The sequence below is a fragment of the Patagioenas fasciata genome, chromosome 9 (assembly GCF_037038585.1).
Source record: "Patagioenas fasciata isolate bPatFas1 chromosome 9, bPatFas1.hap1, whole genome shotgun sequence".
Classification (NCBI taxonomy): domain Eukaryota; kingdom Metazoa; phylum Chordata; class Aves; order Columbiformes; family Columbidae; genus Patagioenas; species Patagioenas fasciata.
The window spans coordinates 30,150,001-30,177,492 of record NC_092528.1 but is presented as its reverse complement, the minus strand read 5'-3'; the positions used below and the strand labels follow the sequence as shown (position 1 = coordinate 30,177,492).

The window sequence follows — 27,492 nt, the reverse complement described above, 5'->3', positions numbered from 1 at the left end:
TTTCATACGGATTGTTGTTCGTTGTTGAACTGGGGGGCAGAAAAACCTACTAAAAACTTGTGAACTTTAGATAATTTTTACTCAATTTTAGGGTTTCACCCCAGCTTTCTGAGCAGAATTTTTGATTCCTTTTTCAAGTGTTTTGGGTAGTTTTTAATGGAGTAAATTGAGAGCAGCGCCTCGGTTGTTATATAAAAAAGGTGCTGTGGCGTTCATCAAACCCAACCACCCTTTTAATTTCTGCTGCTTGATAACGCCCTCGCTACATTTGCGTGTCAACCGTTTCACGGCTCCTCAAACACTTTGACAGAGCTGACAAGTTTGGTTTGCACACACAGTCCTCCCTTTTCACTCCATGTGTCCTGCATTTCAACACCTGCCCAGGTCCCTCTGTCCCGGGCACCTTTTCAGCCGTGTTTTCCATGCCCCGTGGGTTCTGTGGATGCTCCTTGGGTGACAAAGTCGTGATTTTTGGCGCTTGGCAGGCGATGTGAGAAGTCAATGGGGAATATTGAACTCCTGGAGCTCCTCATAGTTGTATTTTCCCCCTTCTTTCCACGCCAGGCAGTAGGAAGTCACTTATGGTAATTTGCTCCCATTTGCATATAGGTTATGGAGTTGTGTGGTGCAAAGCACACTCAGAACCCCTTTAAAGTGCCTGTTGAGATCAAAGGCGGGCTGTGTGATCGCTGTTGTCTGACACCAAGCTGTGTGGTGTTGTTTTCATTAAACATTTATCGTTCTTCCAATGTGACAGCAGGCAACTTTGTGCTCGGCTAACGCGTTCTCATGCAAAATTTATTGGCAAAGACGAGGCGTTGTAAAGAGATGGCGTTGCCTTTCACCGGTGGCGAAGGGTAAGTGTTTGATTGAGGGGGCGCATCTCGGGCCTGGGTTACGCCGAACAACTTGGCTTTTAATTAACAAGGAAACGGATCTTAACGTTGTTTATTCTGAGAAACTTTGCTTTGACGGAGCACGCAAACGTGTTTATTTTCATTTTGATTCGCCTTGGTTTTCGCACAGTTTATTATGGTCCCGTAGTGAGGGGCTGGGGTAGCGCTTGTAAATTAAACGCTGGCTTAACAGGAGGGACTGTTGGGGGTTTTGATTGTGGGAAAGAAGGACAGAGAGAAGAGAGTTGGAAAAATTAAACATGTTTTAGTAATACTACAAATAAGAATAGAGAAAATAATACAAAATATACAAAACCAATCTTGAAAGTCTCAGCAACTGCAGAGCTGGCACCCGAAGTCCTGGACTGGACTCTGCAGCAACCGGAGCTGGATTCAGTCTGTCCCTGGGCTTCACTTCGCGGGGCGACTTCCAAGGTCCTCTCCTAATGTCGGCCATAAGCAGAAGGGAAAAAAGGGACGAGAACCTCGTGATCTCCCATTTTTATATGAAGTATTAACGTGAATGGGATGTTATACACAGTTGGTCAGTTTCTTGGTCACCAGTTTATCATTGCCCCTCTCACGAGATGTCCATCCATGCTTATCAATAACTTCGCATTCCATTGCTATGTTTCCCAAAACATGGATCTGGTTCTCCAGGAAAATGCAGCTCATATGAAGCTTCAGCTGACAGGCAAATTCACTAAAAGAGAAACTTGTTTTTTAACAAAACCAGGACTGGGACTAATACACTAAGTTCTTTAATAGCTCCGTGTGTATCAACTCTTACCTTCAAGACTATTTGCTGAGAAAATTAGGAGTTACTAGGGTAGCCTTTGCAGTATAAACCACCTCTTTAATGACAAAAATAGATGAGGTACCATATTTAATGGATAACATATTAGAGTAAGGCACTATTGGTTATTCATACTTCGTTTTTCCATTGATGTATTTTTGGTTTGGAGCACTTCCATTGTAAAAGCAACTTTGCAGCCTGCAATCAGTTTGCCCCTTCTCTGGGGGTTTGAGGTTGTACGTGAAGCAGCATTGGCTGGGAAAAATCATATATTTCTCCTAGAACAACCGATATAAGCAGGGGAAATAGATGTATTTTAAGGACCTGAAGCCTTCATCAGGTCTAACACACACTCAGCAATCGTCAGCCTTAAATCGAGGTCGGGGACAATTCCTGGGGGTGCAGCGTGTTCGTTAATCGCTCGCACAACGAGGAGGACGAGTAGCTTATCACTTCCCATACCGGCCGCGGTGACAAGAGGTGGCTCTCGAAATCTGTCACATGTGGGTGTTTATCTGATCCAATTATGCACACGCCGGTTCCAAAACATAATCTCTGTAGTTGTTGGCCTAAGGTATTTGTGTTCAATCATCTCTATTCACTTACAAATGGGATTTTGTCACACTGAGCCTGATTTTGTCGCTCTAAGACCTTTTCTTTAAAACCTTACATGACAAAATACATTTAGCAAGTCGCAGAAATGTGCAAATAGAAAGTGATGCTCAGGGTGCTACGACGCTTGTTTAATTTGCACTGCTCTGGGTCTCTAATTCATCAGTTATCTTTAATTATTTGGATTGTCTTTAGAACTTATTTTAAAGAGGCTAATGAGGATAATGTAACAAAAGCACGTTGTGTTTATTTTGCAGTTTAAAGGTTCTAAAGAAAAAATAGCGTACTTTACAAAGTTTTGATCCGGAACATAATAAATGAGAATCGCTATGGGCTGGAACGTTTCATACTTTGTTTCTACCTTCGGCACATTGTGGTTGGTGGGTACAAGCATCCTAGAGTAGGTGCTTATAGTAAAGTTCTAACAAAGCCTTCTCTGGGGTGGAATGGACAGTGCCAGTAGTGACAGTGCCCTGTTGAAGAACATTGGACTCTGCATATATAGCAAAATTGTAGAAATCTATTTAAAATTAGGGAACGCGTTTTGAGAGCTGAAACCAAGCGACTTCAGTCGGGTGTTGGCAAAGCCTTGGAGCACTCGCAGTGGAGTTTTCTTTGTTCTTTTGTCAGAGGGCAAAATAAATCTGCCCTTGATCTGAGCATTTTTATTGTCAATGGCTGGACCAAGTGCTGGGAACTTTCTAAGAGCGAAACCACACCACTGAGAGGTTGTTGCAATCAGGTTTGAAGGTGCTGGTAATACGTATTAATTACAGTCAGTTATGCCTTGAAGAATAGCAGATAATAAGCTGCTACAATCTTATCTGAGCCCCTTTATCTGAGCTGGGGTATCTGCCGGCCCATTGCTTTGGTTTCCCATGAGTGGGGTGGCGAGGGCCTTGGGGATGTCTCCTCATGGCAAAGGAGTTATTCACCCAGAAACAAAAGCAAACCAAAGCGTCCCTCTCTACTTAGTGATTTATTTTCATTGCCTTTACCTTCCTCTCTATCTCTCGTTATATTTTTTCCTTCTTTTCTCAGCCATGTTTGTGCCTGGTTGAAGATTATTCTGGTTACAAGGGTCTGCAGTTTTGCTCTGAGAGCCATGGAGCTGTGAGGCCAGGAGCAGGTGGGTGCTGCTCACTTCAGCCCCCACTGGGGAGCGGTTTTGTCCCCAAACTGTGGCAGTAGCTGGTGGATTTGTCAGGAAACCTGTTCATTCTCTGCAGATTTTCAGGGCTGGGGTCTTCATGCCGCCTCGTCGGTTCTCTTAATAGGAATATGATCTAGAACTGTATAAATGGCACATTCTTCGTCCTCATTCACAGCTTTACAACCTATTAAATGTTGCTATCATGAAGACTGCACTAGAGTAGTTTTGCAATTACTGCATATAGCAAAATGCTTGTAGCGTGGTATATTATAAATGCCTCGTGTTATTGCAGGCAGGATCCCAATATCTATTATATAGGTAAGTAAAGAAGTCACTGTGTACTCGTGGTGGTTCTCTGGGGTCGGTTGTGTGCAGACAGATTTCGTTACTTGCCCTTTCAGAATTCTTAATTTTGCATGGAAAAGGCATCAAATAGTTTGGGCTGATTCCCATCCAGAGATGAGAAAGATCGAGAGTGTCCAGGGCATGGGGCACTGATGGTACGTATGAACATTTTAAGGATGCTTAGACAAATGGGTTAATTAGCTTTGCTGGCAAAAATGTCCTGGTGTTGGGAAGCAGAAGGAGCAGCCGAGGGGCCAAATGAGGACGATTTCCCCTCCGCTCCGTCAGCCCACGGGTGGAAGAGGAGGAAGAGTTTCCCCAGCAAAGGAGCTCGAGGGTCACTTGTCTTTGACCTACATTTGTTGCTTTTGTCGGCTGGGCTCTGTTGGCCTTGTTTTTCTTTTTGTTTGCTAAAAACCCCCTTTGAAGACTGAAAAGGATGGCTGCTTATTGAATGGGCTGTGACACGGAGAGCAGCATATGGTCCAGAGGGCTGTACAGAACCAGCATGGTCCTCGTGGGTGAGTGTGGAGCACGACTGAGCAGAAGGTGTCAGAGAACCCGCGGGATAACCATTCCATTTTCACTCACTAAGTACTTTGTGTATGAAGTAGAGAAATATACATTTAGTGCTCAAGTTCTGTGGTTCAGACTGTCACTCAGCGATGCTTGGTAAATTGGCTTCCCTGCTAAATTAATGTGCTATGTTGAGGGAATTATATTTCTCCCTATTTACAGAAGTAGGTTTTGGAATGCATTTGAAGGCAGTATCTTCAAAGACACACATTCTTTTAAGCTGTTTAAAATTTTCAAAACTATCCAGTCCTTAAAACTGCCAACCACCACGATTGTCCTTTTATAACGATACAATTTGCATTATCTTGGGTTTTTAAACGGAATAATTCCTTAAATGCAGAGTATTCTTTTGGAAAGCGTTTCGTTTGCCCGCACGTACAAACACACACTGCGGATGTAAACACGCAGGGCTTTTTATGATGATTATTTTACCGAGACACCTTGCACTTTGAGAGCAGCTGACTATTGTTTTAGTGGCCTCTCTTAATCTGGGCATGAGGAATCCAAACCGAATGATACGGAGCTGTGAAAATCCCCTTAGTGTGAGCTGTAATCTCTTTACTGGGTTTAAGTAGTTGGAGTGGCGCTCAGACACCCTGCAGACACTGAGCCGCAGAGATACAGTAATCGCCGAACCACGGACCATGGACTGAAGCCGACGAGTCCCCTGCAATCATTTAGGTACAAAACAGACCAGAGGCAACAACAGCACCAAAACAATCCAAAATACACATTAGTCGAAAGCAAAATTTAATTTCAAACCTTGATATTTTTTGTTTTTGGATAAAGAAAAACTTAAGCAATGTAAATTGTTAAATGAAGGGAGATTTGGAACATTAATGTCTCTTCTCCATCCTTCCCCTTGGTGTCCCCGTGCTGGGGTGCAGACAAGAGTCGCCTTTGGAGGTCTGGTCAGTCTTTTTGTTACTAGAAACGTTTCAGCCATCGTTATTAAATAGAGGAAAAACCTAAAAATACAGGTGAATCTGTAACTAAACGAATGCTATCATTCCACAGAGTGTTTTTTGGCTCAATGCAGAGCTTTTGGTCCATCTCTTGTTAAGTCTGTGGTACTAAAGAGACCGCAAGGTTACAAATGTACATTGTAGTTCAAACCTTTTTATTTTTAATGCTATTCCTTTGCATCATTGCTTCTTCTATCCTGCAGACAAGCCTGGAGCGCTCAAACATTTGGCTGTTTCCTTCATTCAGTGCCATTATTTGCCCGTAGGAGATGGCGGCACCGAGCAGCAGCTACGCGAGGTTGGAAAGGGCCTGAAACGCGGGGCGGTTCTGCCGAGGGAGCACACAGAGCACGTTTTACTCCATCAACACCATTTCCTTACAAGAATTTTCCCCTGAAGCGGGAAGTTCTTAGATCTCCCCATGGAGAAGGTGGCTCAACCCAAACCTTCCATTTTTGAGTGGATCTGCTGGATTTCCACCTCTGGTTTCCATAAGAGCTGAGAATCCAGCAGGTGCACAGGCTGTTCGCGTCTCCATTCACTGCATCTTAGCCAGTTTTGGAATAAAACTCAGTTCTGTAGCAGAATCCACCAACAAAATTAGCGTAGTGTTAACATCTCCAGCCCGCACCACATTTTCTTGTGGCAGCATCGCTTCAGCATCAAGGGCTTTATTCCCTTCTTTCATAGATTATGGCAACTCCAGCACTAACCTAATGAATGGAGGTTTTTCTGGGAATCGTTTCCATTTCAGGCATCAAGTTTTACACAGTTCGTAGTGTTAAAAACATCTTCAAAGGTCCCTGAAGGCCAAGCCTGGCAGATGCTTCAAGTGAGTTTAAGGTAGAAATGGGGAGACCAGAGGGGACACGTGGAATGTGCTGGGGATTCCATGCATTCCCACTCGCTCCGCTTCCCGCAGCTGAAGTTCTTGTAAGACAAGGCCCATTTAATGGTGAATTATGTTGGCAATGATTTTTTTCCCAGCCTGCGATCGAAAAAGCCAGATCAGCCCATTCTCTCTCCAAATGGATTAAGGAATTGATCAGGAAGGTCTGACTTGGCCGCTCAGATCAGAATCTTTTGAGGCTGCTTAATGGGATCATGCTGTGTCCAAGAGGGAAAAGGGGTTTTTCCCATTGATTCCTGGCAGGTGGGCATCGCTCTGTGCTTTGAAAAATATTTAAAACATACACACAATGGATTGATAGGGAAGTGTTGAGCAGAGTGATGGGGACGCTGCCTTTTCCTCTGCAGGGCAGGAGGGCTGAGAAGGCTTTGCAAGTCTTTTTAATTAGCAAATTTTGGCTGTACGTGGTTCCAGCCACTACCCATATTTATCCTCTACATCATCCACGAAGAACCCGAGCAATTGTGTGTAAAAGAACCCGGGTGTTATTCTTCACAAAAATCATCTTGATTTCTGTGCTGTAACAGAGCCCAGTCCGCCAGTCACAGGTGTGCAATTCCTTAATTAATTAGTTGTTAGGAATTCTGATGTGAAAGTAAAAACCTGTTTTCTGGCCATGTTAAACAATAAAGAACCTCCTATGGCACAATCTTTGTATGAAATTTTAGCTCACGTCGCAGCATTGGTTTCTATGGGGAGTTGATGTACGGCAGATCCTCTAAGTCAGGAGCACGAAGATGGAAGAGGAGGTTGGGGCTTAGATGGAATGGAAGACGCTAAATCTTCTTTAAAAGGTCAGGATGTGTTTTGTGTAGAGAAGGACAAAAGATTAACATCCACCAATTAATTTGTTTAAAAAACCAAAACAAGTTTGAGGCCGCAGAGCTTGTTGAAAGCACCATTAAGGTTGTAAAATAGATCTCTCCTCTTGAGAAACAGCCCTGCCAATATTAATTGCGAAGATTGGGGGTTTCACTTGCTTATTTTCAATAAAGAACAGATGAAAGCACAATTTAGAAATGAAAAAAAATCCCAAAAGAGTTGTGTTGAGTGTTCATATTGCAGGATGTTGAGCTTCAAAATGTGTTTCTCTTCCCACCGACTCCTCTCAGTTGTTCTTTACAAGGCTGGGCTGACGTATTTTAGCTCTCATTGCTGCATTTAAGCCATTTGACCGCTTTTCCTTGCCATGCAGTTCAGCTTTCATTTATTTTCGGTGGGGAAGGAAAGCAGCAGAGAACACAGGGAACAGGAGATTCTGTGCCCCATCCTGTTTACCTTCCTGCCTCTCCATAAGGAACTGATTTCTTTTTCTATTTTAATAAGTTTGCTGTGTTTTCCCTTCTATTTTTTAAGTATTTAGGTTACAATAACTTGGTGATGTTGGATGTTTAGATCCAGGTGTTAAAAGTGTGAAATTTTATACACTTGTGGTTATTGTTTTTGAAAATTATACTCTGTGCTGTTTAAATAATATATTCTGGATATAAATGCCTTGCTTTTAGTTTGCAGTTCTCACCTTCCTTATGTTTTCTTCTGACAGACTTTCCTAGGTTTTGGTGAATATAACATAAAATTGTCACTGATCTAAGGCTGAGAGTGCAAGAATTAAAGTGGAGCAATAGATCCACTCTGCTGAACGGAGGCTGCAGTGTGTGGGTTTGCAAACGTTTCTGGAGATGATCAAGTTGTTCAGTCCAACATAGACCTCAACTGCTGCTGATACATTTTTAATGAACTTATATATTGAAGTTATATTAGGTCAGCATTAGAAAACTGAAAAATGTCAAAAAAGGTTAAAAGGGACAATCCCACTTTCCTTGGTACTGGATGTGATATCCCTTGTGGCCCCTTTTTGCCTCCCTCCAGAAAGCGTCGCCTATCTCAAGCTTAGCAAACTTGGGCTGTATCTTGAAATGTGAAGTGGTTGGAAATGGCTTTCTAGGAAGCAGTTGGGACGGGAGGGGATGAAGGATCCTGTGGGGAGCGGCTGAGGGAGCTGGGGGTTCAGCTGGAGAACAGGAGCTGAGGGGAGACCTTCTGATCTCTGAACTGCCTGAAAGGAGCTTGGAGCCAGGGGGGTCGGGCTCTGCTCCCCAGGAACAAGCGCCGGGAGCAGAGGAAACGGCCTCAAGTTGCACCAGGAGAGGCTGAGGTTGGATTTAGGAACAATTTCTTCCCCAAAGGGCTGTGGGGCATTGGAACAGGCTGCCCAGGGCAGTGCTGGAGTCACCATCCCTGGAGGGTTGGACAGACGGACATGAGGTTCTCAGGACATGGGGCAGTGCTGGGATTGGGGTAACAGTTGGACTCGATCTAGAGGGTCTTTTCCCACCAAAATGATTCTATGATTCTACTTTGCGACTTTTTCTGCACTGTTCCCTTTAGCGATCCCCTAAAATAGAGGGGAAAAAAATAAAGAAATAGTTAAACTGTGTTGTTCTGTTTTTACAGAGAAAGAGAAGCGTCCGGAACCATAGGTAGGGTCACACTTCGGGAGCATCCATAGCTTCTGCATTGCCACTCGGACCATTCAATAGTACAGTTCCAAGGTGACCATATCTTTAACAGGTCATCGAAAGGCGTGGATGTGAATATTGGTCACAAGTAAAGAGCCTTAGTGCGTAGGTGAAATCTAGGATGGATATTGGTTTTGCTGCCTAAAGGAGGTCCCCACAATGTCCGGTGGCTTCTCGGTGGGGTGACCGAGGAGAAGATGGGCAGCAAACTGGATGCGTAGCAGGGATTCCTCAATGGGAAACAAACCCCGAGCAGCAACATCATAGTCTGGTTTATCTCAAATATAGCATTGCTGATAAGGGGGGTTTGATCACAGTATATACAATGTTTAAAAAAATACATCGCCTTTCACTGATTTTTCTATCCAAATGGCTTTTAAACAGTTGTGGACATTTGACTTCAATCGTGAGTGAGTTGCACATGACTTGGAGAAATGAGCCGCTTCTGTGATCGCATTGCCTGCTGGTAAAAACATACTAGAGGGGAATACTTTTCTGGTTACAAAAGCATGCTAAACACATTCACATATGGATAATACGTATGGAAATACTTGGGTTTAAGTCGGTATGGGAATAGACATTTTGTGAACATCTGATCTAATTTGAGCGTGAGGGTTTTCACACATGACACCAGTGCTGCTCATTTCTGCCACCAGAAAGCAAGCGTTCAGTTTTCTATGCAACATCGTGCTTGCTTTCTCCTGGTCTGCCTTTAATCTAGCGCTGTGTTTATGTAATGCAATAGAAATGTTGCTAACATGATTAGACTTTTATATCTTATTAGCTCAAATACTGAGTACAATCAAATGGAAAACTGTTTAAATGTTATGTTTAAGTGCTTGAGATAAGAGTTCTTGTAAATGAAATGTGATTACATTTCTGTAATAGATCTTCGCTGTCTGTTAGGACTTTGTTTAGCTATGTAATTCTGTTGGGATTGCTGTCTCTAAGTTTGATTTTTAGGAATAACCGTGTAAAATACTCAGCGTTACACGCAGAGAACAACGAACACAAATCTGTTGGAGACTCGGTGTTTCCTATCCGAGAAAGAGAACCATTGCTGGATGGTTTGCTTTGCGAGAGCCGATCTGAATTAAACACAACTCCCTAACATCACCTTGAATTTCCATCTGTGCAAGCCCGACGTTCTGAAGCGTTTTGCATTTACCTAATGCACCGAGCGCGGCTGCGAGCTGTGACTATCTGAAAACTGGCGGTGATATGAATAACAATTGTGTGCTGATCTCGCCCTGTATCTCCCCGCATAACCTGCAGGCTGCAAAGGCAGCGCAAGTGGCAGATAGCTTTTGTCATCCCTTATCCGGGCTGTACACTTGTAAGGAAGAGCAGGGATAATCGCCTAAATCTAATTAGGGGTTAAAAGAGGCCATGACTGTGATGTGGCAGTGAGACACCTTACTGTATCAATCCTGTTTGCATTAGAAAAATAAGGTTGTCATATTGATTATTCAAATTAGCTTATATTGGCCATGGCTCAATGGCTCGTTCCGCAGCTGAAGTACTTGAAGGTCCCAGCTTTTCAGAGAAGACCTTTGCTCGTGGCGTATATTGTGTGATGTCTTGTTTGCTAATTTAAAGGTTTAAAACTCAGTCCGAGAGAGTTTTATCGAGAGAATGAAGGGTTTAAGTGACCATCAGAAAATGAAGTTCGCCTTCCACGTGTGATATTTGTGGTTGCCAAAAGCTGCTCAAGGAAGGCCAATAAATTCGCTTTAGACCTTTTGGGGGAAAATCAGTATTGGAGTGAACAGATCTTGCAGTGTTGTGTTTGTGCGCTAATTGATGTTTAGTTCAAAGTCAAAAGGAGCTAAAAAGAGTAAAGTAATTGCGTTCAGATCAATTCCACATTCAAGAGATGGTGAATTCCCTTGGCTGTGACTTCGGGGTCTATATTTTAATGTTTTAAAACAATATATCTACCTGGTGCTGGGCTAGTATGGTATTCTCAGCTATTTCTCAGCACTTGGCTTTTTGTCATTCAACAATCACATCTGCAATGGTGGAGAAGCTCCGGAGTGCTAATTTCAGCCTTCCTCGTTAGCGGAGCCGTGAGTGACGGCAGTGCCATGCATAGAAAACCAAAGCCTTTAAGATAACCAATTTAATATATATAGTTTTATTTCCTGTGCTTTTGTAGTGTCCCAAGAAACACGTGTGGGCTGTCATGTATGCAAAGATCGGACGCTTTTACAGGTATTTTTTCCATTGTTTTGTGCAATTTCTGTCGCTACAGATGTGCAAGAAAAAGGCTCTGTCTTAAATCTGAGATATCAGGCAGAATTTTTCTCCAGGGCTGAAATGGTTGTACCCATCTTATACACAGTTTGAATATTCTAGGTGCTGGTTATGCTGGATTTCCTTCTGGGCAAGAAACCACACGTAGCTGATTAAACCATTTTTCCTACTATTATGTGTAGGTGCTGGGTTTTCAAGTTTCTGTTGCAATGTCTTCAGTTGATTCCTCCAGTTTCTTCTGGTTTCTTTAGCTGTCGTTGGTACTGGGGTGACAGTTGCCCATGGGAATTCTGACCTTGGTGGTGGAAAACCACAATGACCAGAGGAAGGATCTCTCCCCGTCTCTCCCCGTCTCTCCCCGTCTCTCCCCGTCTCTCCCCGTCTCTCCCCGTCTCTCCCCATCTCTCCCCCCCATCATCATCTATCTCTGAATATTGTTTACTTACATTGTTAGAACAGCATCCTGGCCTGTTTTATATGCCTGAAAATTACTATGCGCAAATGTTCCCATAACTTTCTAATACCTCACTTGAGCAGCAAGTTAAGCAGGGGGCTCATCCTGTTGTGTGAAGGGCCGCTCGGTCCTGACCATTGTTTCACCAGTGTGTTTGATGGCTTGGACCGGTTCCAGTCCCGTTTCTGGGGACGCTGGTTTCTCGCGCTTCTTTGCAAGACGTAGTTATTTTGTATATTCCAATTAAAACTTCCAGCCAAAACTGAAAATCTAGGAAAAGAGCCAAGATGCTAGATTTTTTTTAATTAATATCAATATGCAGTTTCTGCAGATCAGTCCCCCGGTCTGCACAACCATTTAGTATTCTGCAGTTGTTATATTCTCTTTTCCTAAGCCTGACTTGAATCTCGCTCAGAGCATGGGTACTCCAGTGTTCGCTACCGTGGTCTTCTAATAGTAGTTGGCAAAGTATTCGTGTTACTCCATTTAATATCATTATGACTGTCTACAGTACATTTCTTAAAGAGCGGAATAAGATAAATATGAAGAGTATTACAATACATTCTTAGTTCTGGTAGCAGCGTAGAGAGGCAACATTTTCTGTTAGTGGAGAGGTTGTTCTAGGGTCTGTGTTCCTTTGAAAGAACAAACCCCTTGATTTACACACAAGGACGACCAACCCCAAACGCAATGCCTTGCTTTGCTGTAAATATTGACGTTGTAATGTAACCCAGCATCAGGCCGTGATGGTTCAGGAGGTTCTTAGTGAGCGGCCAGGTAGGCGAGTGCCGGAGGGTCCCATAAAACCCCCATTGCAGAGCTTGGGCTCTTGTGTGGACGCAAAGTCTATGGAGGTTCCGCATGTCTCCCGTCTCAATGATGCTAACGGAGGTGAACTGAAATGGGTACAGCTAAAAATATATGGATTGAGGCGAATTTCATGGACAAATAGGCGCCTCGCTCCGACTTATTTCCCCAGAGAACCATGCTGCTCAGACCTTTAAGGAGGCTTTGGCATGTGGCTCCGAGTCGTTAGGTTTGTAACTGGAGGTGGTTGTTGGGTATCTGCTGAGTTTTTCAGGTTAGAAGAAGCGCTTGCTCAGTCATTAATCTGATCATCAGCCTTTCCAGGTCTTTCTGTATGGTCCGTGAATCCTTTGGGAACCGCGGCCATTGGGGGATCTCGTGCCGCTTTGGTCACCAGTTGGCTTTGCAGGATGTTTCACTTGACCTCTCATATTTGCAGGTGCAAGAGGAACTGCTGGTTTTAATCTTCAAGCTCCAAAGTGTTTAAGATCCAAGTTTCCTCATTTACGGTACTTATTTTTTCAGGAAACTTTTGGCTTCATGTTAGAAAAAGAACCTTTGAGGGAAATCTTGGCTGTAGAACGAGACATGTTTTATATTTTTGTCTTTTCTTCTATTTTCGCTCCACTTGGTGGTAAATCAGTAGCGTGCAATTCTGATTATTTAAATTTCGTGCCAAAATACAAAATGCTTAGCGAGGTTTCTGGTCTAGACTTTGGCCGCTTCTTGGCACTTTGTTCCCCTTGCAAAGCCAGAACTCCCCTCCGTTTTCACTGGAGCCTTTCTCTGCAAAGTGCTGGGAATGAGGAATGCCAAGTAAAATAGATTATGTTTGTCTGTGGTGGGAGTAAAAGGTTAAAGCATATTAATGAAAGCAAAGGTTTTGGAGACTTAAATGAGTAAGACCAATGTGATTTGTTAAGAGCAGTGGGCTTAATTAAAGAACATATGAAGAGTGTGAGGTCTTAGTGAGGTTTTGGTGCAACTTAATCAGCATGAAGCTCGCAGACAGACGCTCAGTGTTTTATTTAGGATGTAAAATTTTCTACAAAACCCACAAGTTATGATTTACTGGAACTCAGAGCCCTTTTCTTGTTCACTTAACTCGCCATAATGTTTTGGACGTCAAGTTCCAGACAGTATCGGTGTTTTCAACACATCTGGTGCTTCTCAAGTGTTTGAGAAGTAGATGTGGAATAAGCACAAGACCCAAAGCAATTGTAGCAGCGATTAATGTTCTCAAATAACACCAGACTGGGTTATTCTATAGTCAGAGGCCATTCCAAATGCTGGAGAAAGGAATAACAAATAAGCAAGGTGCGGGCCCATTAGTGTTCATTGTCTAGTGGTGCTGGTGAATTAGCAGAGGGTTAATTGCTTTGGAGCCAAGAGAACTCGTCAGCCCATTGAAGGCAATGAGCCCGTTCTCTGCGGTCGGTGCGGCTGGGTTAGGTACAAACCCGCTGTGCCTGGGTCCAGACAGATGTTTTTGACAACTCTGAAGGTCTTTATTGCTGGATATTAAAATATTATCATCAAAATACACTTGGAGTTCTGTTCCGTGCTATTGAAAAGTGCTTCTGTGGGCTCTGGTGCTGTGTTAGCAGGGGGTAACCAGCGGGGTTTTGGGCTGAATGCTGTGAAAATGAAGGTGCTGAAGTAGGAATTGCTGTAAATGGGACCCATTTAGTGATCTCTGCTCTTCTCTCCTTCCAAATCTTGTTCTTCATGAGCTTCAATTACTTCTTGGTTGGTTTGTTCCCCTTGCTGTTAATTTTAAAGCACTTCCAGGTTACTTTTGTCGCTGTTAGGCTGGGGTTTGTTCAGATATGTTGGAGATTTGCAACCAATTTTAGTCTATTTTGATGAAGTATTATTCCTTGCCCTTCATTTCCTATCAAGCCTGAACAACTTATGCTGTGCCTTTTTAAATGTTACAAATTTCTCTTGCCACACAACCCAACATGGAAAGTTTTAGTAGAAGATACAATATTCGTCCTTCCCGAAACTTCAGAGAAACCTTTTCTATATTGAACATGCTTTCAAAATTCGACTGGAATGTAACAAAATAACCTTTTAGAAGAAATTTGGAGTCTTCTGCTTAAATAAGAGAATCTTAGTGACGCTCTCCATAACTCATCAACCTCAAAATACTGAAGAACGGGTCCGAAACTCTGAAGTCACATGGGATAAGATGCATTTGGAGAATCTTCTGAGCTCCTCCTACCCCTCAGTAAATGCTCCAACCGCTTGGAATGGCTCCTATAGAAACAGAGAGACTGCCAAAGGCTTTCCTTACGACTTCAGTAGGTTGTGATAGGAACAAAACTGTTTAATGGCGAAATACAACCTGAAACTCAAGACAAGAAACACGCCGAGTTGTGTTAGCGAAGTCCTTGAGGAGAAACGAAATATTCCAAGATCAAGAACATCTGTTTCTTTCAGAAGATGGAAAATTGTCTACCTTGCGTAGCAATGAAAACCTGTGCTTGTTTGGCATTTAAACAAAATGGAAACGTTGAGAGTGTATTGAGTGTGCCCCTGCATTTCTTAGGGAGATAAATTCAGGGCAGGTGAAGGAATGTAGAGGAATGAAACCGCAGGGGTGCAAAGAGGAGCGGTGCAAGAGCATTGACAAATGGATTTCTATATCTCCCAACAGTGATGCCTAAAAAACCAGGAGGTTTCAGTGGTGAAATTGGACCGAACGCCCTCGCAGGGTTGGAACGTCAGGAAAGTGGCGCTCTGTGTGTCTCAGCACGCACCTTCAGGAACAACCGCAACGGGAAACTGCCTTTTCTCACTCTTTTTGCCTTAAAACGCGTGTCCTTGGACTGGCGAGCCATCCGGCTCCGTCATCTGAGCTGCGGGAATTCATCGCTGGGGATGCTGCAAACAAACACCCACCTTTCCCCAAGAACTGCTCGTCCTCGCTTTTCACTCCAAACGGCTGCGTTTGGAAGGAGTCGCATCCCAAACTTCTACCTTTTTCTGGACTTATCAGTCGTTCCTAAAGCCCCGACCTGTGATTTGAAATCCAGCTCTCCACTTGCTATTAATTCCCAGTCAAAGTGCAACACCTTGTGCTCTTCAAGGTCCCTCCAAAGCGTGTGAGCTTTCAACTCATTTTCATTTGATATTCTTTCTTTTGGGAAGCGAGAGCAGCAAAAATGACTGTGTTCTAATGCTACGTGAATACAGCCTTATAGTTTGGGGTTTTGCGACAGTATTTTTTAATTAGAAGACCATCTCTTTGTTTCGAAGCTCTGAAGAAACTTGTGAAGCGCACAGAACCAAACCAAACTTGTGTTCAGATTCCTCATCCAAGAAACCCTCATTGTAAAGGAGCGTTTGCACCAGGGGTGTATGGAAGAAGTTAGGTATTTTTATTTTAAAAAGAAATATATATGTATAAGGGTATTGAGAGTGTTGTTGCTGCCATTGGTTATGGGTAACAGACCTGACCCTGGATAAGCTTAACTCAGTTGAGACATTAACTATAGGTATTAACTGTGCTCTGTGAACTGAGATCTATGGGGATTTAAAGGAAGAAGAGATGTAGTGATTTGTTCCTACAGTAGGTCTAGAACATGTAAATGGTCACTGTAGGGTGTTGGATAATGGGGTGCATGTCTGTACAATACAACCTTACCAACCTCAACATACAGGTGCTGTCTTCAAATGTGAATTTTGGGCAATGAGCGAAAGCATGGAGTTGGTGTTTTCCGCTGAGATCAGCAGAAAGCTGCGTGCCAGCAAATGGGTTTTAGATACTTAAGAACTTAATGAACGAATATCAGATTATGATGATTTTGGGAAGAATACATATCGTAGAATCTTATAAAAATTACGAATAATTAATACAGACAAATTCTAGATTGTTGTTTCATAGGTAGAGTGCCTTGAATTGGTAACTTGATTTGTATTGAACATTTAATGAGGAGCTGCTTATTGTTTCCCTAAGCACAATTTTCATGATCATCCACTTGTTTTTTCGTGCGGTTTATAATGAGTTTAGATGAAGATGGCTCCGTTGAAACGCAGCGTTATTTCGGGGTGTTCTTGGCGTATTTACAAACGTACAGAAGTTGTTGAATGTGCGGGGATGGTTTATAAAAAAGAACCAGACTTGATGTTCCTTGTGTGCCTTTTTGCATCAACAGACTGAGGGCCCGGAGGAGCCGAGGCAATGAATGGCCACCAATGTCTCCAAATATCTCCTTTTGCCGCAGAGCGAGTGCCGCCAGATAAATGCCCAGAAAGGGATTTTTTTTTCTTAAGCCCCATGGATTTTGATTTTTTTTTCTTTTTGCAACTTTTTGTGCGAGTTGGAAATGAAAACCATTCATCTCGTGCCCCAAAGAGCGGCCGGAGTGAATGGAATAACAGTGTAATGTAGCATTGAAGGCAGGATTGAAAGTGATTATCTTGTTAACTCTTGACAGTTACCGCCAGCTTGAAATAGAACTGGCAGGCTTGATTTGCAAATGAATTAGAGCTTTTTCATTTGCTGCCAGGATCATCTTTTTATATTCCGATATGACAGATGCTATGTTCCCCGCTTTTGTTTCTCTGCAGTTTTAGACTTGCAAATAAAAGACAAAAGATTATGATAGTAATTTTATTTGCATCTTTTCTCTAGGAGTTTATTCTTTGTCTCGAAGTTTTAATCTTATATTTTTTCAAAAATTTGTTTGAGAATAGTATTGTTCCCGCAGAATGAAATTTCATGAGGTTAAGTACAGTAGTAATTGGGTGAACGAGAAGGATTTAGAAGCTTTCGGCAAATGGAAAATTGATTGTACTCAAATTGTTTTAGCGCTCGGAACATTGAGATTTTCTCACTGCCTTATACTTAAATTGAATGGTTGAGTGCAGCCGAGGAAACCGACCCATTGCAATATTCACCCTAACAGCATCCTGATGGAAATACGCGCGTAATTAGTCTCAGGCTTAATACCGCTAAGCTGCGTTTATATTCCGCAGTCATCCAAACACAGATGGTGAGGTGGCAGGTATGATAATTAGTGTGCGCTCTTCCTGTGTTCCTCATTAACCTGGAACGCTCTCTACTAGTCCGGAGAGTTTTTGCTCTGCTTGTGCTCAGCACCATTAGAACTTGCTCTGCTTTCTTTAATATTCAGTGCAGCATTTACACTGCTGGGCTTTTTGCTACTTTCGTCGTCTATTTGGCACTTTGAGGCTAATTAGCAACACTTCCTACTACCACTAATGTCCATTATGGAGATGTTTTCATACACTTTCACCTACAGGATGTGTTTTAATTGAATATCTACTAAATAATATTACAGAAAAGGTAAAGCAGGCCAAAGTTGTCTAATTTATTTAAGACTACCAGATAATGTGGTTAATAGAGACAGCGTCATTCCAAAGCCTGACGCTTAATTGCTTCTGTTTGCTGGGAATGCAACGCTGATTAACGAGGTTTTACTCTTTGCAAAGGGAACCCCGTGCACTGAACAGCAGGAAAATCGCAAACATCCAAGCAAAGGAAACCCAACACCACCCAAGAAAATAAATAATAATAATAATAATAATTTAAAAAAGCCCAACCAAACCCACCCCATGTATAAAAACTCCCCGGACTTGCACGTTCTGAGGTCCTTGGAATTGCCAGGGTAAAGAAATCCGCTTAGATAATTTATAGGATTTCCACATCGGACCTGAAATCTTGGTGGAATGGACTGGGAAGCTTTGGGGTGGTTATTTTGGCTCTCATCTCAGCAATACTAATGGAGAAGAAGGACTTTTTGTAGGGTCTATTTGGAGATATTGATTCTATCAACACTATTGTATTTTTGCCTGGCACTCTATTTAGTTTCAGTATTTATTTCAATTGCATAAAATCCTGAATTTGACTCTCTGAGCCAGGCTTATGTATGTATATATTTTTTCACCTCTTGAATATTTAATAAGGTCTCTTGGGTACTGATTTTTCTTCCCTCTAGGATAACATATTATGGAAATCGTTTCACCTTGTGTCCTGGTTAAACTCCCTGGTTTTAGCATGATTCGATTTAACTTCCATTATATTCTACTGACTCTTCAGCAGGTCCAAGTTATTCCGTGTGTGTTTGTGTGTGGGGGTGACTCCTGCTTTTCTTCCTGCTTTTGATAAGTGGCCTTCATATCATCTTCTTGAATCTTTATTCCATTTAAATTAGTAATTGGCCGAACTTCTTCGCATTTTTATCCTGAGTGAAATAAATTCAGTGGTTGAGAGGGGCGAGGGAGCCACTGAACACAGCACCACCCCTTGGGGTCTTTACACTTCGGGACCAGTTCTGGACCATTTGAATCTGATACTAAGCAAGAGCAAAACAGCAATTCTGTACTTTTTCAAAAATATTAATATCATGGTTGTGTTTTCCAGTAGAGTGTAGGATTCCCAACCATTCGCTCTTTCGGATTGGAGTTTGTTCTGCACGAAAAGATTAGAAAGAGCAGCATAACATTAGTTCAGCTCTATCTTGACTTGTTGAGCTCTTAGCAACAAAAGCTGGATGCTCAGCATTGCCAGCACAACTGTGTCCCTGCCCTGTGTTTCCCTCACCCTCCCCGTCGTTACAGCGCCAAACCATCTCCATGGGTTTATTTTGTGGTCCTTTTATTGATTGGATCTTCCAATAACGGAAGAAAATAGAGTTTTAGATAGAAGGAGCCTCAACTCTTAAACCATTATGGCTGTCAAGAGGTTACCTTTGAGATACACGTAGTGCTGCGCGTCCGTGTAACTTATGGAAGTAGTAGATTTTGATTTTTGTTATTGGTAATATTGTTTGCATATATGGTTTGGTTACATTCAAAAAACTCAAGGTTTTTTTGTTCATCTGTGTATAAGAAGGGCAACAGGAAATAGCTTTATTATGGGGTTCTCCTCTTGCCTTTTTTACGCTGCCTTTGGTGGAACTTCCACTTATGGCTATAAAAATATAGCCCTACTTTTCAGGTATTTCCTTGCAACCCAGATGAGGTTAAGTAGTCGTGTTGAAGAGTAACACATTTTTGTTGTTTCTGCACATGATGTAGTGTTTGCCGGCAGTTCTGCCAGACCGCTGGTGTGGTGTTGGACCAGCTCGTCAACCCAAATTGGTAATTACGAATTTACCTGTTCAACCAGCAGAACCAGCACTGTCCTCTTAAAGATGGTATCCGAGGACAGGGCAGGCACAGGGCTTTTTATACAATCTTCGTTGTGACTTTCAAAGCCATGGTCTGAAGTCAGATGTGGAAACACCAGCCCATAATTTAACAGGAAACACAACGATACGAAGCCTGTGAAGTGTAGTGGGACGCGAGGGGGTGTCCGTCTCTAACAGCTACACCCAGCATTCTCTGACTTTGAAGCTGAAATTCGAGAGAAGAATTCAAATATGTAGGATCTTCTGAACAGTCACCGTGCAAATGGAATAATCGTATTTATTCGAGTTGTTGCCAATAGGAAGAAAACACTTTTGTCTATGCTAGGCTTTTATTTCTCTGGACTTGCCATTAGATGACAGCAAGCAGTAGAAGCATGTTAATGTGTGGATAAAGGACAGGAAAACATGGGGTTATCAAGAGTTCCTTCATCCTAGAGGAATACTGGGACAAAAAAAGTGATTAATTTAAAATGATACACAACAGATTATTGACAGTATTATGCGATGTGCTTGTTGAATGATCCAAGAGATTTTTAAGAGAGAGCTCTATGAAAATGACCTGTAACCAGTTGGGACAACGCTGCCTGATCAACAGCACTAACACATTGGCATTGATGAAGAGACGAGTCAAAAGATCTTTATTCGAGGTTCTTAGTGCTGGAGTTGGGTTATGGTTGGACTCAATGAACTCGAGAGTTGGTTCCAACCCAAATGATTCTGTGATTCCATGAAAGTGCAGTGCAGCCTGACCAGAAGTGCTGTGTACCACCTTGTTCTTAGAGTCACAGCATCATTTTGGTTGGAAAAGACCTTTAAGATCATCAAGTCCAACCAATAACCCAACACTGTCACTGAACCATTTCCCCTGTCATCTGTGTGTCTGTCCAGCCCTCCGGGGACGCTGATTCTTTGCAGCTTGTAGTTAACGTCGTAGAACCGGAGGGGATTCTGCCAAAGGCCTTGCTAATGAGGAGATGATTTATTTATTAATTTGGCTCCTGAGGAGGAAAACCAGACCTGGGGAGTGTTTAGTGTGGAGTTCAGGCCACCAAGGTGCGCAGGGGCGGCGGGGACGTGAGGGCGGGTGGGCCTGGAGAAGAAGCCTGGGCCTGGGCCTGAGGAGAACCGGGCTCTGGAGTGCGGCGTGTGGGGCAAATACAGCAGATTAAACACAGGTTTTTCTAAAACAAAGAGATCTTTGGGCTAGACAGAAGGGAAGATTCTCCTGGTGAGGACATCTGATCAGAAAAACAGGTTGCTGAGGGAAATTTGCCTTTCCAGATGAGGCTGTTTTGATAAAGCTCTGGGGTGGGCTCACGGAGTTCTCAGCCCTTCGACCCCAGTTTTCCCATAATGTCCATCAATATACATAATATACATAATCCATTGATTTATTCTGTGGACTTTGACTGAAAAACTTGGGCAAAGAAAGTGATTAAGTAGAAATTTAAGTCTTGAGAATGAGATGATAACGTCTTGAGGGCAACTGAAGCACGTGAACTGGTTCGTTTCCATTTGGCATATATTTTTTTAAACTGCAGGATAACTTCCAGATTGCTGCTGCTGATCTGATTAAACTGGGCTCTCAGGACTGTGTTTTATTTTAAAGACTATAACCTAGACGTGCTAACCAGCTCCGTTGCCTGTTTTAGTGATCAGGACTAATATATCTGAGATTTCTTTGGTTTTCAGTGGCCTCACGGTCATGAAATCGGTCGCTGGCGTTGTAGAGTGATGCTAAACTGTGGCTTCTCAAGGGTGCTCGGTTCCACAGCACCATGTCTACATGTACCCAGTAATTTATTTAACTCTATTGTGCAAAAACAAATACATCAGTTCTATAATTCCTGTGTGAAACTGCTATGAATGTATTAAAAAGTAAATTAGTGAAATTTCGTCTTATTTTACAGTAGCTGAAGCTCAGATATTTTGATAATACTGCATATTTTTCAGCTCCCTTAAGAATTAGTTTTACATGGGAAGCTACTTCAATGGACATGAGTATACATCTGGGTTAAAATCAGGATTTTCAGCAAGTGCTAGTGAATATTATTATTTTAGTTCCATTTACTGGTGAAGGAACTAGGGCTAATGAGTTAACGCTATGTCAGTTAATTACCTACACTGGTTTTAAGTAATCCAGAAGCTGGCTACACTTCTTAATTGAATTCCTGGCTTGTTGTTACAGGTCCATCATGACCGTGATTCAAATTTAGCTGTTTCTACCCCTGGCATCACCGAAAGCGAACATTTGGATCAGCCTCAGTAGCATGCTTACTGGTTTTAGTGTGTAATTTTAAAATACATGTACATCAAGTAGTATTTTACAGCACAGTTTCTTGACTTGGTTGAGGAAACACACAGATAAACCAAACCACCCCCAAACTTGCCTAGTGAACCAAAAACATAAATGTGATGCGCTGGAGACTGTTTGAATGGGAAATATCTATCTTGTTGGGAGCTGCATGGTGTAAAAGCTGCGTCAAACGTTATCTAATAACGGTGTTAAAACAGTACAACTTTCCTATGGTGTTCCCTTATAGGAGTGCTATAATAGTGCATGTGCACAAAGCTGTTCTCGCCTTTTATTTGTAGTGTTTTATGGTATTAACACTGAAGATATTCTGCAGGCATCTAATGGTTTGTGTTAGACTGAGCTGTAACAACAAGTCTGATTTGACATGACCCAATATTTGAGATACTATGTACTAATGGGAGTCTTATTTGTATAATTAAACTAGAAAGATAACATTTCACCGTGGCTTCGCTATTCGCGTCGCTGATTGATGCCCCGGCTGGAGAGGAGTTTCCATGGGAGGTGACGGAGCCACCAGGTTTAGTTAGGACAAGCTCAGCCTGGTCCTGGTTAGCTGGATAATGTTTGCCTTGCGGATGTTCAGCCGCTGCATTTCCTGCGTTAGAGCCTGGCGTTACACCGATATTACTGTCTGCGCTGCCTCAACTACAAATTGGATGAACAACCAGTGACACTTTTTCAATATTATTACATTAAACCAAGTGGATTTTGATTGATAACCTAATATTCGACTAATGCAAAACATCAATCATGGCAAGTATATTAATTATTTAATATTGCAGTCTAATTCAGAAATCGATGTGCTGCATGAGGGGAAGGGAAACTCGCTGTTCCCAGAAGACTTCAGACAGGGAATGATTAAAAAAAACCCCAACCCCGCTGTACTCTCGTGTGTTAGTTCGATACAAATCTTTATTCATTTGCCAATAATCTCCTCGCATTTTCCACTTCAGGACCTTTTTTATCAGTTTTGAGACCTATAATTGAATTAAGGCTGCTTTCAGCGCAGGGCAACAGGAGTTGTGCAAATATTGATGGAGCGGGGCCGGGAAGGCGAGGAGCCAGACCAGTAACAGGGCTTGTACTGGGAGCTCCTCACACCAGCCTCCAGTTCTTTAAGGCCATTTAGCACCTCAAAAATAGGTGTGGGAGACGATTTCTGTTTAACCATCCTATGGGCTCGATAATAAAGTCTTCTTTCACAAGACAACATGACGGCGTAAGGAGGGTGCCTCTTTTTCTCTTGCTTCATGCTACATTCAAATAGAACAAAAGTGCATAGCCAGCTTTTCTTTTTGAAAGCGTTTTGAAATTATAAATAAAAGCTTTTTGCAAAAAGTCTGAATGCAGTACAGCAAGGTGGTAAAATGTGTAAATACTTAGCAAAATGTCGTATTTTATTTCACATTGTGCCTTATACAGCCTGTAGTAAGTGTTAAGAGAAAAGAAGCCTCAGTCTTGCACCGTTTGCTGGGGGTTCGCTCCTGTGCTTTATAGAGTTGAGTAATTTGTTGGAAAATTAATATTTCTCAATATAAATACATACTACCCTCGATAGTTCAGCACCTAATGGCCTGAAACCCTCATGGGATGGTTTCTATCCTTTGTCACGGGTCCGGCTCCTCTTCCCAAAAAGCTGCGGTGACGTTTGGGGACAAGTAGAACTGGAGCCCCTGAAAGCAGAAACCAGCCCCTCGTTAGAGCCCTGGCACTTGGGGATATTTAATTGGTCTTGCTCTGGTTTTCTTTCAGGTTGTGCTTTACCATAGCAGGGTGTGTGAAGGGTTATTCCTCGCTCTGAATTCCCCTTGCTTCGCAGTATTTGTACTTGGATCGTTTGGTCCGTTTTCTGTAGGTGTCTTTATGTGCCGTTACTTATTTCTGGATCTGTGCATTTGGATTTTTTCAGCTGTCAGGAGCCAAATGCAAAGTTTCAGTGTGGCCGTGGTGACCTCGTTGGTATTGGATTCATTCATTCTGCAAATAGTCGCATCATTTTGTTATTGAAATAGTGGCAAAGCAGATCCGTGAGCCGCTGAATGTGGATTTGATAAATAGTAAATGCGCTGTCTTGTTTTATTAATTCCAATATGAGTAAGGGGATAACTGTATTAAAGATGTTGGGTTTTGAGTGTCCTGTTGCATTGCTGTGCCTTCTAGCCATTTCAGGGCAGGTAACATTCGGGGTTTTAAAGAATTCTGTCCTCATGCGTTAAGACAATCAATACTTCTTAGGTATTGTGATGATTAAGGTATTAAAAGTAAAAATGTATCCAGGAAACTGCACGGCTTTGCCATTTCCCAGTTAAACAGCAATCGCTGTAGACAAGGGTTTAGCTGCTATTTAGAACTTTTGTTCTTGTGTTGCAGGGACTGTGGCAACATCAAAGCCGGATTAGAACATCTGGTAAGTTTTAATTTTCTCTTGAACATTTGCATCATCTTTGATATCTGCATTCCAAATGAACACTTTGCAATGAGCTTTGAATACCTCGAATTGAGAAAGTCAACCATTTCCCAGAGGGTCAACTTACTCTTATTATGTGAAGGCACTTACATTTTCATTTATCTTACCATTTCAAGGGAATTTTAATTTTTTTAAATTACTTTTTTTGATGTAGAGATGAAATAAACCGGACTACAATCCCTGGCTTGATGATCGCCTTAATGATAAACAAAAATTGTTTGGTGTTGGATTTTTGGCATAGCGTGATCTGAAAACAACAAACTTGTGATAGAAAAGAGACCCCCACAATCAAATATTGCATGCATAAATATGGTATGGTTTAGTCATTCGAAGCCTTTGAAAGAAGCGCGCGGCTTTGTTTTTTCCTCTTGTCTTTGCTTTATGAATAATGTATTGACTTAAATTCCGCCCAGCGCTGCAGTGTAAAATAATAATTGAGATGCTAAATGTTTTTGGTTGAAGTAAACGTGTTCAAACCACAAGACATACTCGGCATTAAAAACCCATCAGTCCATCAAAACTGGAAAAAAGACAATATTGTCACCAGTCTGAAGCTCATTGAGCCGAGGACGTTCGTATCAGCAGTCATCACAACGTTAAGTAGTCCATCCAAACAGATTATTAAATCCCATTAAATCAGAGTATTCGCTGTTAATGGCACGTGCATCTCGGTGCGTTGTGAGAAGTTAAAACTCCTCATTTTTTCAGATAATACCCAAACAATATATAAACTCCTGTTTAATTCTTTCATATAATACCCAAACAATGTATAAACTCCTGTTTAATTCTTTCATATAATGCCCAAATAATATATATGGTTCTATGCTGCTACTGAAGTAAAATCTTACCGCAATGTATTGCACGAGCATTGGAAAAGAATTGCTTTTCTGTTGTTGCTTCCCATTTTGGGAATCGCTTGGGAAATATGATTTGTAGGAGCTTGGGTACCAATATCTTCCTGGAGCTGAAAAGGATGGGTATTCCAGCCGAGTTGTCAACGCTTTTCCCTTTATAATGGTGGCATATTAAATGTTCCATTGCAACTAGTATTTTGAATCTGTGAATGGAATAAATACCGAGTGTTATGAACAGTTCGCAGAGCACTTTGAAAATGAATCTTGTTTGCTCGTTCCACGGGTACCTTGCGTGCCAGTGGAATCTCCTAAATAAATGTTTGAAGCGTTTCGTTCCCCCGTGCTGTCAGGTAGTTGCGATCTGATGGGTGCAGAGGATTTTTCTAATGCATTATAAAGATGCCGTAGTCTTGACAGATGACCATGACTGCTGGTTTTTCCCTCTAAATTGGGAGCGCTGCCATAGGTGGAGCTGCAGCTCTGATTTATTAGAGCGGCACCCGAAGCGGCTCTGTGGGAATGGGGGGGACAGGGTGCGCTGGGATTGGGGAAAAACGCCTTAATGATGCCTTAAGTCTACACAGCAACTCACTCTATATCTAATTTATATTTTTCTTGGTTAAATACATCAGCTGCTCGGTGTTTCTCTAAAACATCCGTCAAAAAGCTCCGGGTCTGAGAGTTCTTTTCCTTTTCCCTGTGATTGTAGGAAGTGTGTCCTGGGAGTTGGGTGCCCGAGGAAATTCACTGTTTCCCGTTGCACCCCAAGTGGGAATATTGGTGCTGGAAGCTGCTTTATATCAGACAGGGTCCCAAAGGCCTTTTGGACTCCAGTAAGTTATAGGAATATTGCTCCAGTTCTACTTTAAATTGTCCCATCTCCAAATACTTGTCAGGAACTTTTCCCCTTCATGAAAAAAAGAGGAGTCTTTATATAGATTTGCTAATCTGTTATTTAACTCCTTCTCTAAAGAAAGGGTGTTTTATGATTTGTGATATAATCTTTATGGGTTCTGTATGTTCCCATTATCTGTGGTTTATCCCTGTCTGTGTCCCATTCACTTGATCTCAGCCTATTTTCCTGCTAAACCTCGCCTAAGGAGCTTCTGCCACCCCGGGATCCGGCATCTGGGCACACACAGGAGTGCAAATGAAGTCAAATAACCACTGCTGGTCAAAACATTTGGTGAATATTTCACCTATTTTTATTTGGCCATACTTCCAGTTTCAAACCGGGTGTTTTTACAAGCACAGCTGTTTTGCCAGCGGGTCCCCGTGGGTCAGAGCCGCCCCCCACTGACACCGATCGCTGCAGCTGCTCGGGGGCTTCTATTTTAGTTCTAGGTAGCTAAGAAAATGAACTGGAAAATTCGAAGCGTAGGAGAATTAGTCTTGTATTCCACAAATGTTGGTGGTTATTTACTGAGCTAATTCCTTTTCCAGGTAGCAACCTTGGAGTAGATCATGATACATCTGCAACTCCTAAGAGATGCAGATATTTCTATTAGTAGCTCTACTACAAGAGACCCGTGGAGCGTCCAGGTGGTTTGTTCCTCAGCGAGACCTTATTTGTGGCTTTGTAGAAGCTTTCAAAGCAATAACCTGCTTGTCCGTGCGGTCCAGCGGCGCGGTCTGTCCGTCCAAATGCTGAAGATCACCCTGGCGTTAATGGCTTGTTTAGCCCATCAGCAGTTTGTAAGAGTATGGGTATTGTATTTGTAAGAATATGGGTATTAACACCCACGCAGGCGCTCCCGGCTTGGGTGTTAATCAATTAATCAATTAATAACCCCCAGCAGGTCCTGGCTGTGCCAAGGAACCTGCTGCAGATGGCTCTTTGCGCTGTTGGTTGCAGTGTGTGGCAAGGTCACTGATTCAGAACTAATGGTGGTTAATTCCATCTGGCAGCTCCTTGGGTATTTTTTGGTAAAAAATTTGCATGAATTATCAACCGACCCAAAAAAACCACCCACCCCTCTAAAGACAAAAGAAATGCAAAGCCCCTCCTTTATCCAGAAAGTGTAAATACTGATTTATTGGGATCTCTGGGATGTTTTCTTGGGTCTGGATTGCAGTTCTCACTGGCTCCGTTTCAGGCTCCCGCTGGTCCTGGCCCTGTGGTCCCCTTGTGGCCACTGGACAGCCAGGGCTCCCGCAAACTGTTGGCTTTCTAGTGAGCTCTAGAACCAAGCAGCCAATTATTGGTGTTCACAAACAATTAATTAACACTCTTAATAGGAGTAATTATGTTTATCTTGGCATCCTGGCAAAATTCCATGCTGGGCAATTATATTCTGCGAGCTTGAATTCTCTCTTATTGAAGCAGTGTCGGCCTGACTGGATGCTTGATTTTCATTTTTTTTCCTATTGAAATTGTATTTAATTAAAAAAAAAAATCACAG

General features: G+C 42.4%; 1 protein-coding gene across 4 annotated transcripts in view; it reads left to right on the top strand.

Moving 5' to 3' along the window:
• RSRC1 (arginine and serine rich coiled-coil 1) overlaps nucleotides 1-27,492 on the top strand; it is a 126,328-nt gene that overhangs the window by 37,508 nt on the left and 61,328 nt on the right. For all 4 annotated transcript variants that reach the window (XM_071812753.1, XM_065845032.2, XM_071812754.1 and 1 more), the window contains one exon: nucleotides 24,140-24,176. In XM_071812753.1, the coding sequence (XP_071668854.1) occupies nucleotides 24,140-24,176 (37 nt within the window). The remainder of the gene's footprint in view (nucleotides 1-24,139; nucleotides 24,177-27,492) is intronic.